Raw genomic sequence first — 14,895 nt, forward strand, 5'->3', positions numbered from 1 at the left:
CTTGTTCTTCTCCCCTCGCAGCCCTTTTTAAAAATTAAAACCAGAGTTTATTCAGCTAAGGAAAACTGAATGTCTCAATTCCTGTGGAAGCCCCCATATTTTAGAAATCAAGTTATTAGAATGTCTTGAGGAGAGTTGATTGGGGAGGATTAGAAGTAATAGTTTATTTGTTAAGGTAATCATTTCATGAAGAAATGAAGTATGAAAATGTTGACAGTGTATATTGTCTCATTTCCCTATGTCTTATTTTTTCATGTTAACATCCATAAAATGATAGAAGATATTTCTTTCATTAGTAGGTATTAAACATTTTTACATGTTTTCTAATGTTCTGGGTTTTGTATATGATATTCTCTTTGGTTATTTAATAAAGTAGTTATTAAATGAGACCTACCTCTTTTCAGTATGATCCATTCGCTGAGCACCGACCTCCGAAGATTGCTGACCGGGAGGATGAATACAAAAAGCACAGGCGGACCATGATAATATCCCCAGAGCGTCTTGATCCTTTTGCAGATGGTAATTCTTTCCCATTTTTCTATAAGTTTTCAGGAATTTATTTGTCTTAAGTTGTCTTTAGCCCTTTGATTTTTTTTGGCATGCTTATGAATTTGCTTTTCTTTTTTAAAATCCCCCTTATTATAGATTTGTATAGATTTGGTTGAAGTCACAGATGCCATATTCTTCATCTTTATAATGCAAGTTTTCTTTCCAGGTAGAAGGACAAGAAAATAATGAGCCAATGCCATAGAAACGCAAAGGGTTAAAGGTTTTTCTTTTACTTTTGTTTTGGGTACGCTTTCTATACTTTGAACAAATATGTTTTTCTGCTCAAAATACTTTCAAGCTATTGAAAGTTTTCATTCCAAATCCTAGACTTTTGGGCTTGTTACTTTTGAGAAACTGTTTCTCACATTAGAGCTCCCCCCATATTGCTCTAAATATAGTTTAGTAAATGCACCTACTTTGCTCTAAGCATACTTAAAGTTAAAACAAAAGTATGTATACAAGGACTTTGATATTTTTAATAGTTGGAGTCTGTTTTGCTAATTTTAGTGTGCAGGTCAGCACAAGGGGCATAGTGAGTGAGCCTGATGGAAGCTTTCCTCAGGTGAGTTTCAAAATCAAAATTAGGTGCCTGTTTCTTAGAATTAGATTCTGCTGCAGGTTTACAAATTAGACTTTCAGCCTGCATGAATTAGTAGGGATATTCTTTTTTTACTTGCATAATTGTAATTGATTTAAACATGTATGTCAGAATTCACAGGCCCATACTAACTGTCCTTAATTTCTTTCCTACAGCAGTACTGCTATATGCCAGTCCTGTCTGCATTCTTAAGGGTGCAGTTCAACACATCCTCTCTAGATTATGGTGAAAAAGTATTCCAAAGGAAGTCTTATCAGAGCTAGTGTCAGAAAGAATGACACTATCAATTGGGCATGATCTTCAGCATAGGAAATGTCTTAGAATTTTATTATTTTTTCCTAAATTGTGATGCTATACTACTGGTATAGCTGATTATCACATTTCTAAAACATAGTGTGCCTCTGTGAATCTTGTTCTGTACTGTTTGGGCTTCTTTAAAATATTTTGAAGTTTGAAAGCAAATACTGAAACTTGAACCAAGAGACTAACACATCTCTTTGTACACCACTTTTCTTCTGTGTGAAACATAACCGGTAGAAGTAATATATTTCAAGTAATATGTTTCCAGTTGTAATTTTTACTTTCTAAGAAAATAAAAATGTTTTTGGGTCAACAAAACTTAAAAAGAATGAAGCCCTTTTTAGTAACATGACATCAGAGTAAGATTATAGGTGTATTTTAAAAGTCAGATTTTCTAAACTATAACTGTTTTAGAACATTGTATGGAGAACTTATCTAGTTATAGTTATTTGTAGTCAGGATTTTAACAGCTTGCAACAGGTAATGTTTTGAATATAAATATCTTTCCAAAGTGTTACTAATGGTAAAGAGATAATTTTCTAGGCTTCTATTCTGCTGCTTGAAGTCAGAACTGCTGATGGAGACAAAGGCACGAAAGTGTACGTATTCCGGATTAGCAACCCAGGAACCCATCACTTCTGAAGACTCTAAACTGTGCTGTCATTTTGTTTTTATATGCATTAAAATATTTGTTTTAAACTGCTGTAGATATGTTTGTGTTCAAACAGGTTAAATTGATCAGCAAACTCAATAAAAAGTAAGATGTATAATTATTAAAGTTTTCCATCAAAAAATAAATTAAATGATTATGGAATAACATAATATTAGAGCAGGGCAGATAAATCAATTTAACCTAATTATCTTTTATTTATTGTACTCTTGTCCTGTTGCTGTTCTTTTCTGCAGGAGGGAAGACCCCTGATCCTAAAATGAACGCTAGGACTTACATGGATGTAATGCGAGAACAGCATTTAACTAAAGAAGAGGTGTGTGAGCCTGATTTTTATTTTGGTGGTTGTGAAAGAATGTAATAGAAAGTTCAAATTGAGAGACTTTTATGTTTCCTTTTTATTTGCTGCACAAGTAATATTTTAATAGTATTAATAAAAACTAAGTTGAGAAAGAAACTTTACCCAAAATTCTGCTGCCTCCCAAATTAAACTTTTCTTATTTCTTTATCTTTTTCTAGTCCTTGGCCCCTTGGCTATCTGTCTGGGTGTGTACACATATATGTGTATGTATGTGTATATATACACACCCAGAGACATGTATCTTATGGTGGCTGTATCTGTGGGGAGGATTGGTGGTGTGTGTCTGAAACAGATGGCTAAGGGAAAAGTCAGATAGTTAAATCATTCCTTGAAAAACCTCTAAATCTTCCATAAGATTCAGTTTGGATATGGGTGGAGAATTCTGAAGGGTTCTTACTGGCCTGCAGTGATTGCTCCGTTTTGTACTAACAGTAAGCCTCTCTAAGTTTATTACGAATATATAATTTGTTACATGGAATAAGTATATTTACATAGTTACAATTTTTAAGTTTCCACTTTTTGCCACTTTTCTATCTTACTACATAGTCTGCATTGCAGTTTATGTGAGTTTTAAATAAAACTTTTTCAATGAAAGCATTTTGGTTTTCCACTATTGAAGATTTTACTTCACTGTTTTTAAAGTAGGGTGCTCTGTGTTATAAATTCCATAGTTGCTCATCTTTTGCGCAGAAAGACATTGTATAAAACTAGAAATACAGAAAAGAAAGGGAAATGAGGAAAGGCACACTTCCCAGTGGCATAGAAAGCAGAATGAGTGAAGACAATGACATTAAATTGAAATGACTGTGCTGATTATATATGAAAATATGTTGAAAAGGTTTTAGCAATACTCCGTGATTTTTGAAATATTTGTAGAGAGAAATTAGGCAGCAGCTAGCAGAAAAAGCTAAAGCTGGAGAACTAAAAGTTGTCAATGGAGCAGCAGCATCCCAGCCTCCCTCAAAACGAAAACGGCGTTGGGATCAAACAGCCGATCAGACTCCTGGTGCCACTCCCAAAAAGCTGTCAAGTTGGGATCAAGCAGAGGTAATTTATTTTTATTTTTAATGATGATTATTATTGTTTTTAGATTTTCCCTCTCACATGGAGTGTATTAGCCTACTCTTGTTGACATCAGGTGAGCACAGACCAGGTGGCTCAAACAACAGACTTTTATTTCTTCATAGTTCTGGAGGCTTGAAGTCAATATCAAGGTGTGTGTGCATGGAGAGAGCAAGCGAGCTCTTGTGTCTCTCCTAAGGACACCAGTGTTACCAGGTTATGGCCCTAACCTTATGACCGCATTAAATTACCTCACTAAAGGCCTAATCTCTAGATAATAGTCACATTGGTGGTTGAGGGCTTCAACATAAGTTTTTTGGGGGAAGACACAGTTCAGTCCATAGCCTGGAATAAAGGAACGTCCCTTTTGGAATATTAAAACATTTCAGTATGTCACATTGTGGAGGTTGAGTACAATATAGTGATCTTCTTCATTTTCTAGATGGATAATTTAAGCATCTGACCACTGGTGTCACATGGGTAGTGCTATTGCATTTCCTTGGTCAGTTTATTTTCTTAGAGAACGTCTTTAGGGGTTGTTTTTATTGTTTCATTTGTTTAAAATTTTTAAAAATTGTAAAATAATAAAATTTGCCATTTTAACCATTTTAAAGTGTACAATTTAGTGGCATTAATTACACTCACAATGTTGTACAACTATCTCCACTAATTTTGAAATTTTTTCATTACCTTGAGCAAACAGTAATCATTAAGCAGTAATTCTCTATCCCCCTTACCCCCAGAGAAAATTTCAAACATAATACCTCCTTAACAGCTTTTTAGCTGATGACTTTGTTTCCTATTTTTCCTTTCCAAAGTAGAAACAATAAAAAAACTTACACGGTTCCCACTGTGAAATCTACCAGTATGCCTGTGTCTGTTCTCATTTACTCTTTTCTGGGTTGTCAATGCAGGTTGAACAGCTTCTTATATACTATTTCCCATCCCCTCAGAGACTTTTGTGTAACATCAGTTTTTTCTCTGTACTTCAGGCTATTATCAGCAAACACTTTGTACCCATTTTCCTCTTTAAAAAACAAACTGCAGGAAACCATCCCTTGATCTCACATCCCCTTCCAGCTACCATCTCATTTCTGTGTCTTTACTGCAGAATGCTTTCAATGAGTTGTCTATACCTGCAGTCTCTGCTTATCTAGTCTTTTGCTTGCACCACTCCACCAAAACATCTCTTGTCAAAGTCACTTGACCTCCTTTTGGTAGATCCCAAAAGATCAAGTCTCAATCCTCATATCCTATATCATCATATCATAGATCCTGTCATATATCAGTGGCATTTGCCATTACTTGATTCGCTTTTCTTAGGTTCTGGACTTCAGTCTCTCTTGATTCTCTTAATGCTCTCCTCACTGACTCCTGTTCCTCAGTCTTGTTTGCTCGATCTTCCTCAGCTTCCTTTAACTTTGGGGTTTTCTAGTTCTCAGTCCTTGGACCTCTTTTCTATCTAAATGCACTCCCTAAGATCTCATTCCTGTCTTCATATACCATCTCTATAAGACTACTCCCAAATGTACAAATCTATCCCCTACATGTCCTGGGTTCTCAGACTTGACACTTCTATTTGAATGTTTAATAGATATTTCAAAATGAGTTTTTCTAAAATAAAATTACCGATTTTCTCTATTCACTCACCCCTTCCAGCCTGTTCCCATGTTAAAGAGTCACGTCAGTGTCATCCAATAGTTACTCTCTTGTCCCAAATTTTATCCATAAATAAATTTTGTTGGCCCCACCTTTAAATATATTTGGGATCTAACCACCATTCATGACCTCTGTCTCCACCACCCTAGTCTAAATCACTAACTTTTTTTTAAAGTTTATTTATTTTAGTAATCTCTGTACCCAGCGTGGGGCTTGAACTCATGACCCCGAGATCAAGAGTTATATACTCTTCCAACTGAGCCAGCTAGGTGCCCCCTAAGTCACTGTTTTAGCATAGACTTCTGCAGATTTATTTATAGACCATGGCAGTTTATTCCCAAACCCAGAATTGGGATATAATAAACCTAATAATTTCCAAACACTTGAGTTTAAGGTAGAGCGTGAGGAGTTCCCATTTGCTTGCTGGCATATGAGAGGATTTGGCTCTTTAGAATATAAATTATTACTAAATTTATTTATTATTTATTTATTTTGAAGATTTTATTTATTTATTAGAGAGAGAGAGTGAGCACAAGCAGGGGCAGAGGGAGAGGGAGAAGCAGACTCCCCTGCTGAGCAGGGAGCCCGATGCAGGGCTTGATCCCAGGACCCTGGGATTATGACCTGAGCCAAAGGCAGACACCTAACAGAATGAGCCACCCAGGCGCTCCTAATTATTACTAAATTTAATTCTGTGGTTGATAATGCTAATTTTAAAAACTGGGAAGGAGAAATTTGTGCTGCTGTGTATTTGTATGCTCATGAAAACTAGACAAAAGAGTTGATGTCTGGGGGCGCCTGGGTGGCTCAGTCGGTTGGGTGTCTGCCTTCGGCTCAGGTCATGATCCCAGGGTCCTGGGATCGAGCCCCGTATCGGGCTCCCTGCTCAGCGGGAACCTGCTTCTCCCTCTCCCACTCCCCCTGCTTGTGTTCCCTCTCTCGCTGTCTCTCTCTCTGTCAAATAAATAAAATCTTTAAAAAAAAAAAGAGTCGATGTCTGTCTTATAAAACTGTAGAGTTTCAGATGATGTTTTCTTTCATTCTGCTTGTTTAACACAGCTCCATCCTAATCAGGACTGTGGGAATTACAGTGGATAGTAGAAAAAGTTTATCTCCTACCTGATCAGGAGGAGGAGCAGTTGCCAAAAATGAAATTTTGAACAATTTATGTGCTTCACTCACCTAATTGAAAATTTCTCAACCCTGAGTGATACGTAAAATCTTTTTTTTTTTTAAAGATTTTATTTATTTGACAGAGTGAGTGAGAGCAGGAACACAAGCAGGGGTGGGTGAGAGAGGGAGAAGCAGGCCTCCCACTGAGCAGGGAGCCTGATGCGGGGCTCGATCCCAGGACCCCGGGATCATGACCTGAGCTGAAGGCAGACTCCTAACAACTGAGCCACCCAGGCGCCCGCATAGAATCTTTTTAAAGGAAAACAAATACTGTGCCTTAAATTTGTTATGGTATTTATGCAAATTTGCGAGTATAAAGCTAAACAGAATTCTTGTGTTGGATAGAGCATCCAATTTTTTTTTTTTTTAAGATTTTATTTATTTATTTGACAGAGAGAGAGACAGAGAGGGAACACAAGCAAGGGGAGTGGGAGAGGGAGAAGCAGGCTCCCTGCCGCGCAGGGAACCCAATGCGGGGCTCGATCCCAGGACCCTGGGATCATGACCTGAGCTGAAGGCAGATGCTTAACGACTGAGCCACCCAGGTGCCCCCATCCAATTTTAAATATATAAAAGTATATTATAAAACCGGTGGAATATTTATGCGTCTTAAGTACAAATTTTGTTTGGCTTACACTGAAGCCAACAGAAGAACCTGCAGAGTGCAGACAATATAGTATCAAAGTAAGGCACAATATTCTGTTACCATGGGCTGTCTGATACCTTACATCACCTATTCCTTGTGTGTTTGAACTATAATGGAAACTTTGATTACTTCACTCTACTTCTAATCTTTTTTTCACTAATCTTACCAGCATTAGTTAGAGTAATATTACAAATGTGGTTGTAAATCTCAGGGTTTGAAATCATGTGGCAGTATCTAGTTACAAGATAATTACCCAGGTGGTCCAAAACATACTTAGATTAAACACGCACATGAAACTGAAAAAAACACAAAAATAGTATTTCTTAGTGAGAACTCATAGATACATGTCTCTAAGCACAGTTTGGGAAGTATTGCTATAATTAAAGCTGAAATTTTTTTATTGCACATATAGACAAAGAAGGCTTAGTGATTTTCTCAAAGTTGTGGAGCTAATAGTGGTATATACAAGACTCATACCCAAAAATCCATTTTCTTTTTTTAAGCTAGGTCTTTTTTACTGCTCCAAATTAAAACTTCACATTGTTTTTAGTCAAACATACTTGCTATAAAGTAGGTGTTTCTTAAGCAGGGTAATTTACTCTCATTAATACAGAATAAGACTAAAATATTTGTTAACAATTTTTTTGATAGAAATTTTCTAGTTATTTTTATGTGGCTGTGTAGGTATGTGAAATAAAGTGTTTTTTTGCTTTGTTAAGACCCCTGGACATACCCCTTCCTTAAGATGGGACGAGACACCAGGTCGTGCAAAGGGAAGTGAGACTCCTGGAGCAACCCCAGGCTCAAAAATATGGGATCCTACACCTAGTCACACACCAGCGGGAGCTGCTACTCCTGGACGTGGGGATACACCAGGCCATGCAACACCAGGCCATGGGGGCGCAACTTCCAGTGCTCGTAAAAACAGATGGGATGAGACCCCCAAAACAGAAAGAGGTATTTCTGGTGGAATCTTGGTGTGTGTTTAGGTGAAATAATTGATTTGATGAATGGTATGTTTATAGGAGGAAATCTGTTCACATCTCTAGTCCTGGGTAGAAAGGTAAATAATCAGTCGCTTTGGGGGATAGATAAAGAACGAAGGAGATCATATGCTTGAATTCTTTTCCCTTCTTGAAAACATAAAATTTACCATTTTAACCATTTTAAGTGTACAGTTCATGGTGTTAGGTACATTTGTAGTATTGGGCAACCATCACCACTATTCATTTCTAGAACTTTTTCATCATCCTGAACAGAAACTCTGTACCCGTTAAACAATAACTTACCATTCCCTCCTCCTCCCAACCCCTGGTAACCTCTATTTTCCCTGTATAAATTTGTCTAAATCTCTTGTTTGTGTGTGTGTGTGTGTGTGTGTGTGTGTAAACTCTTTAAAGCTATGGTTTGTTAATTCTTCATGAGAAGGCTTAATAGTACATCTGTTACATTAAAATTTTATAAAGGATTTCTAATGATATGGGAGAATGCTCAACATATGGTGGATGAAAGAAGCAGTTGAGTTGTACACGTGGAGTAATCCAACTGTACAGAGAAATCAGAAGTAGCTCAAGATGCATAAAGTGGCTGTCTCTGGGTTGTGCTATTATGCCTGGTTAAAAAAATACTTTTGTTTTTCTATTCCTCAGTGGCTTGTACATTTTTGTAATCAGTGGGAAAGAAACAAAAAATAATGTGGGAGGATAAATACGAAATGAAAATTTAAACTTTAAATGGGTCTCCATTTTAAGAATATCCTGTTTTTGAACTTGACCAGTTTTAATATGTTAGCTCTTTGAGAATAAACAGTGATTTTTTTGACAGTGGTTAAAATTTTTTATTTATTTACTTTTTTTTTAAAAAAGATACTCCTGGGCATGGAAGTGGATGGGCTGAGACTCCTCGAACAGATCGAGGTGGAGATTCAATTGGTGAAACACCAACTCCTGGAGCCAGTAAAAGAAAGTCACGTTGGGATGAAACACCGGCTAGTCAGATGGGTGGAAGCACTCCTGTTCTGACCCCTGGAAAGACACCAATTGGCACACCAGCAATGAACATGGCTACCCCTACTCCAGGTAGAAAATCTTCCATTGGAAATAATTTTTTTCCTGGAAATATTTTGAATTTTTTTTCTCTCAGGTATTGTGTGTGCTATTAATGCCTATTTTTAGCAAGAATAACTGGATTAAAAGTTTTGGTTGAATTTATAATAACAAAGCAATTAAAATTAAAATTAAAATTAAAAATTGATGTTAATTGTCTTATATCCCAAGGGCCTATGTAATGTTAAGACTTGCACTATAGGGGCGCCTGGGTGGCTCAGTCAGTTGGGCAGCTGCCTTCAGCTCAGGTCATGATCCCAAGGTCCTGGGATCGAGCCCCACATCGGGCTCCATGCTCGGCGGGAGGCCTCTTCTCCCTCTCCCACTCCCCCTACTTCTGTTCCCTCTCTCGCTGTCTCTCTCTTTGTCAAATAAATAAAATATTTAAAAAAAAAGACTTGCACTATAGATTGTTGTTAACAGAAATTTGCTCTTTTGGTAGGTCACATAATGAGTATGACTCCTGAACAGCTTCAGGCTTGGCGGTGGGAAAGAGAAATTGATGAGAGAAACCGCCCACTTTCTGATGAAGAATTAGATGCTATGTTCCCAGAAGGATATAAGGTAATAACAAATACCAGTGTGGTGATATTTAGGATGTGAATTTTATTTAAATGTTCTGTGAAGAAATTAATTGGTCAAGTTTGTATTGGCCCTGCCTGAAGTTAGCTGGAACCTAGGACATCTAGAGGGCCTTTACAGAGCCTTATATTGCCAGTGCCTACTGCTTTTTAAGAGTTTGTATGTTTTTCCCCTTGTTAGGTTTATATTAGAGTGTTTTAAGTGTGCATGAATTTCTGCTTTAAACTTCTTATAGCCTCCACAGAATGCTGTGGGAATAGACATTCTACAACTTACTGTTGTCTTCTTAATTGCAGTCATTGATTTCCTTAATATCAATAGGAGAGAAAAATCTTTCTTAGTGAATCTTAGGTGAAGTTTTTGGTTTAATCAAATGGTGTATTTTATAGGGCTTTGGTAAATATTTTACTTTTGGTTTTTATGAATTTAGTTTTATACACAACTCATTTTTGTCAAACAACTTAAATATTAAGATTCTTTGCTTTTATAAAACTGCAGAGATTTATTTGAATGGGTTTCATTTTATTAAAATTAACCCTTTATTATGTGTACTTTGTGAGCTTATTTCCATTTATGACCTATCGGCTCATCAACATGTTTATATAGGTTAATGTTTGAAAGTGATCAGAATTTCATAAGCCTGCTTCAGGTATCTCATTTTCCCACATTCCTAATATTCTTAATTTATATTTTAATTAGATGAGAAATATGAATGGTTGTCATACAGATTTTAAACATAAGATAGAAGGATGGTATCAATGTTAATGCTTGTTTCCGAGCAAAAAGCTTCTAGCTAATAAACTAAGATATTTTAAGTGCAAATATTAATTCATTGTTATTATATAACATAATGAAACTTTATAAAGTTAAGAAAATCCTAAACTATCTTTTAACTGTACTAGGTACTTCCCCCTCCAGCTGGTTATGTTCCTATTCGAACTCCAGCTCGAAAGCTGACAGCAACTCCAACACCTTTGGGCGGCATGACTGGTTTCCACATGCAAACTGAAGATAGAACAATGAAAAGTGTTAATGACCAGCCATCTGGAAATCTTCCATTTTTAAAACCCGATGATATTCAGTACTTTGATAAACTTTTGGTGAGTAGTAATAACAGAACTAAAATACTGCTTTTTATTTAGGACTTACAAATTGCAATATCTTAATCTACCTTTACATTTTCTCTTTTTACTAATAGGTTGATGTTGATGAATCAACACTTAGTCCAGAAGAGCAAAAAGAGAGAAAAATAATGAAGCTGCTTTTAAAAATTAAGAATGGAACACCTCCAATGAGAAAGGTAAGTACCACTTCACTAAATCATCAGGTTCATTATAATTTTATGTTAGGAATTTATAATTAATCTCTTCATCTTTACCAACGGCATAGTGTAAGAGAAAGAAAGGTGTGTACTATGAGGGATTTAGCTTTTTAATCAAACAGTTTTATGCTAATAAGGATGTTGAAAAATGGGATTCTCCTTTTTGTTCTCAGGGCCTTTAAAACATGCTGAAGACACTAAGGTAATTAGTAGAATTATGTGAGGAATTACATTAGTATCATATGTAATTTGAAAATGGGCATTGCTTTAGCAGAAGTTAAGGAGTTTTATATTGTATCCTGTGGCTCCATTATTCTACTAAATTACCCTTTTTTGAATTAACCGAAAACAATGAACTTCAGTTACAGGAGTTCAGACTTCAGAATAATTTGATGGGAATGCACTCAGGCTACACTGTGTAAGATGTCTGTGATGTTTACACTAAAAATACTGTTATAGAAAATCATGGAATAATTTGCATGTTCTGAATGCTTAATTATAAAGGAACACACCTTTTACTCTTTTTTTCCCCGCTAGGCTGCATTGCGTCAGATTACTGATAAAGCTCGTGAATTTGGAGCTGGTCCTTTGTTTAATCAGATTCTTCCTCTCCTGATGTCTCCTACACTTGAGGATCAAGAGCGTCATTTACTTGTCAAAGTTATTGATCGAATATTATACAAACTTGATGACTTAGTTCGACCATATGTGCACAAGGTTTGTTCTCTTCAAGTAGTGTTTCTACTGGTTGAATTTTTTTTTTTTTTTTAATTTTATTTATTTATTTGACAGAGACACAGTGAAAGAGAGGAACACAAGCAGGGGGAGTGGGAACGGAGAAGCAGGCTTCCCGCTGAGCAGGGAGCCCGATGCGGGGCTCGATCCCAGAACCCTGGGATCATGACCTGAGCTGAAGGCAGACGCTTAACGACTGAGCCACCCAGGCACCCCCTGGTTGAATATTTTTTTAATATAAAAGGAATTCATGGATTTTTAAAACCAGCTTATTACATTTGCAAAATTTAAAAAATTCTAAAGTAGTAGCTGATGCATGCATTCACAGTATAAAGAGAAATTTCAGCCCCCAGCAAGACACTGAGTTAACCAATACTAAATTTACATGTCCTCTTAGACCCTTTTCTTTGCATAAGCATACATCACACATATACAAATATATGTGTGTATATGTAGAAGGAACTTTTTGTCATTTTTACACTGGATTCATATTATTTATATTTTTTCGTTTGCTTTTATTGGTATAACATTAGGACGAGAAAAGATGTGTGTCTGTAGTACACCATTTAGTGTTAAGGACCCATCTTTCTGCTGGTGATGATAATGCCGTAGAATTGTAAAATGAAGATTGATGTTTAAGTTATTATCTTTTAAAATGTTGACTGTTAATCTATGTGATTAATAGCTCCCCCCAGTTTTTATCTTTATATTTGTCTTTATATGTCTTGAATTTGCATAATTAAAATTTTTAATTCGTCCTTGATTAACAGAGTCCTGGTAATTATAAATTTCCTGGTAAAATATGTTTTGTATGCTTGTGTGTTTAAATTACATAAATGGCCTATAATAAATTTTTTCTCTGTAATTTTACGAGTATGGCATTAGTAATTGTGAAAATGTAGCTCTTTTTCTTTTTCAGATCCTTGTAGTCATTGAACCATTATTGATTGATGAAGATTACTATGCTAGAGTGGAAGGTCGAGAGATTATTTCTAATTTGGCAAAGGTATTTATATTTATTTTTGAGAAGAAAGTTTTGTATCCATCAATAGGATTATTTGATTATAGAAAGAGTTCAGGGTTAATGTTATCAACTGATGACTGTCCTTTTTTCTTGACTTTTTAGGCTGCTGGTCTGGCTACCATGATCTCTACCATGAGACCTGATATTGATAACATGGATGAGTACGTCCGTAACACAACAGCTAGAGCTTTTGCTGTTGTAGCCTCTGCCCTGGGCATTCCTTCATTGTTGCCCTTCTTAAAAGCTGTGTGTAAAAGCAAGAAGTCCTGGCAAGCAAGACATACTGGTATTAAGATTGTACAGCAGATAGCTATTCTTATGGGCTGTGCCATCTTGCCACATCTCAGAAGTCTAGTTGAAATCATTGAGCATGGTAAGTTGTAATATAACTTTGTCTTTTATAAGACAGATGTCCTGAAATTTGGGCTACTGGATTTGGGGAGATAGATGGAAGGACTTTATCTGTATCAACACAATATAGTTTATGATGGGCTTTGGCACATTATCTGCTTATAGGCTGTGGTTCATACTGGCTTTTGCCTCATTTTGTCCAATGTGAACGGATTCTGCAGTTTGACTAAATGATGGGGTTGTGGAAATTATAGGAAATGTCACTAGTTACAACTTGTGTTTGGTTTTTTAGGTCTTGTGGATGAGCAACAGAAAGTTCGGACCATTAGTGCTTTGGCCATTGCTGCCTTGGCTGAAGCCGCAACTCCATATGGTATCGAATCTTTTGATTCTGTGTTAAAGCCTCTGTGGAAGGGTATCCGCCAACACAGAGGAAAGGTAGGTTCACCAAATAGATTTTGTTTTTCGTTTGATTTCTGCTCATTGAAGTTAAGGCAACTTAAATCTAATTTATTAAGTATACGTATTTTTTATTTTAAAATAGGGTCTGGCTGCTTTCTTAAAAGCTATTGGGTATCTTATTCCTCTTATGGATGCAGAATATGCCAACTACTATACTAGAGAAGTGATGTTAATCCTTATTCGAGAATTTCAATCTCCTGATGAAGAAATGAAGAAAATTGTGCTGAAGGTAATTGTTCGAAATTTTTATCCCACATTTGTTTATCTAAATTGGGTGTGTTTCATGGTTCAAAGAGAATGTTAAAGAATGTTAAAAAAACAACTGTTGTGGGTTAAGCCAGGCCGATTTTACTATTATCTTTTAACTTTTTAGGTGGTAAAGCAGTGTTGTGGAACAGATGGTGTAGAAGCAAACTACATTAAAACAGAGATTCTTCCTCCTTTTTTTAAACACTTCTGGCAACACAGAATGGCTTTGGATAGAAGAAATTACCGACAGGTAAACTTTTATTGTAAAAAATATTTTCAAGGGATTCCTGACTGGCTCACTTGGTAGAGCATGTGACTCTTGATCTCAGGGTTGTGAGTTCAAGCCCCACATTGGTTGTGGAGTCTACTTTAAAAAAGAATATTTTCAAAAATCTTTTCAACTAATTTTTAAGTCATTTCGAATAAATGTTACGTATTGTTTTTTGCCCTAGTTACCTCACAGTATGTGCTTGATTGTGAAAGGAAATGGATTTTAGTCAGCCAGTTAACTTCCATTTTGATTTTGCATCCTACAATAAATTCCCAAGTAGGAATTAATATCTTTGTCTAGTTAAATGAAATGCTTCATCTGGCTAGGTAAAACATGACTATAGTCTTACTTTAAATCACTTTGATTAATACCCACATTTGGGTTTTTTGGTCACCTTTCTCTTAAAGGTTTTTTTTTTTTTTTTTTTTAATTTAAAGATTTTATTTATTTATTTGAGAGAGACAATGAGATAGAGAGAGCATGAGAGGGGATAGGGTCAGAGGGAGAAGCAGACTCCCCGCCTAGCAGGGAGCCTGATGCGGGACTCGATCCCAGGACTCCAGGATCATGACCTGAGCCGAAGGCAGTCGCTTAACCAACTGAGCCACCCAGGCGCCCCTATTTTTTTTTTTTTAAAGGATTTTATTTATTTGAGAGAGAGCGAGAGCAAGAGAGAGAGAGCACACAAGCAGGGGGAGGGGCAGAGGGAGAGGGAGAAGCAGGCTCCCCGCTGAGCAGGGAGCTGGATGTGGGGCTTGATCCCAGGACCCTGGGATC

General features: G+C 36.4%; 1 protein-coding gene across 5 annotated transcripts in view; it reads left to right on the forward strand.

Moving 5' to 3' along the window:
• SF3B1 (splicing factor 3b subunit 1) overlaps positions 1-14,895 on the forward strand; it is a 61,435-nt gene that overhangs the window by 36,270 nt on the left and 10,270 nt on the right. For 2 of the 5 annotated variants that reach the window (XR_004299579.1, XM_032405570.1), the window contains 14 exons: positions 405-519; positions 2,354-2,433; positions 3,355-3,525; positions 7,738-7,975; positions 8,884-9,096; positions 9,566-9,687; positions 10,608-10,805; positions 10,904-11,005; positions 11,564-11,743; positions 12,681-12,767; positions 12,888-13,158; positions 13,429-13,574; positions 13,681-13,827; positions 13,972-14,097. Coding sequence is in view for 4 of the 5 variants with exons in the window: in XM_032405570.1 (XP_032261461.1) it covers positions 405-519; positions 2,354-2,433; positions 3,355-3,525; positions 7,738-7,975; positions 8,884-9,096; positions 9,566-9,687; positions 10,608-10,805; positions 10,904-11,005; positions 11,564-11,743; positions 12,681-12,767; positions 12,888-13,158; positions 13,429-13,574; positions 13,681-13,827; positions 13,972-14,097 (2,196 nt within the window). In the remaining variant the exon portion in view is untranslated. Of the gene's footprint in view, positions 1-404; positions 520-1,984; positions 2,434-3,354; positions 3,526-7,737; positions 7,976-8,883; positions 9,097-9,565; positions 9,688-10,607; positions 10,806-10,903; positions 11,006-11,563; positions 11,744-12,680; positions 12,768-12,887; positions 13,159-13,428; positions 13,575-13,680; positions 13,828-13,971; positions 14,098-14,895 lie in introns of those variants that run through there. The other 3 variants (XM_032405579.1, XM_032405602.1, XM_032405593.1) reach the window with 3 other exon arrangements.

This window comes from Phoca vitulina, unplaced genomic scaffold (genome assembly GCF_004348235.1).
Source record: "Phoca vitulina isolate PV1807 unplaced genomic scaffold, GSC_HSeal_1.0 scaffold1, whole genome shotgun sequence".
NCBI classification, from domain to species: Eukaryota; Metazoa; Chordata; class Mammalia; order Carnivora; family Phocidae; genus Phoca; species Phoca vitulina.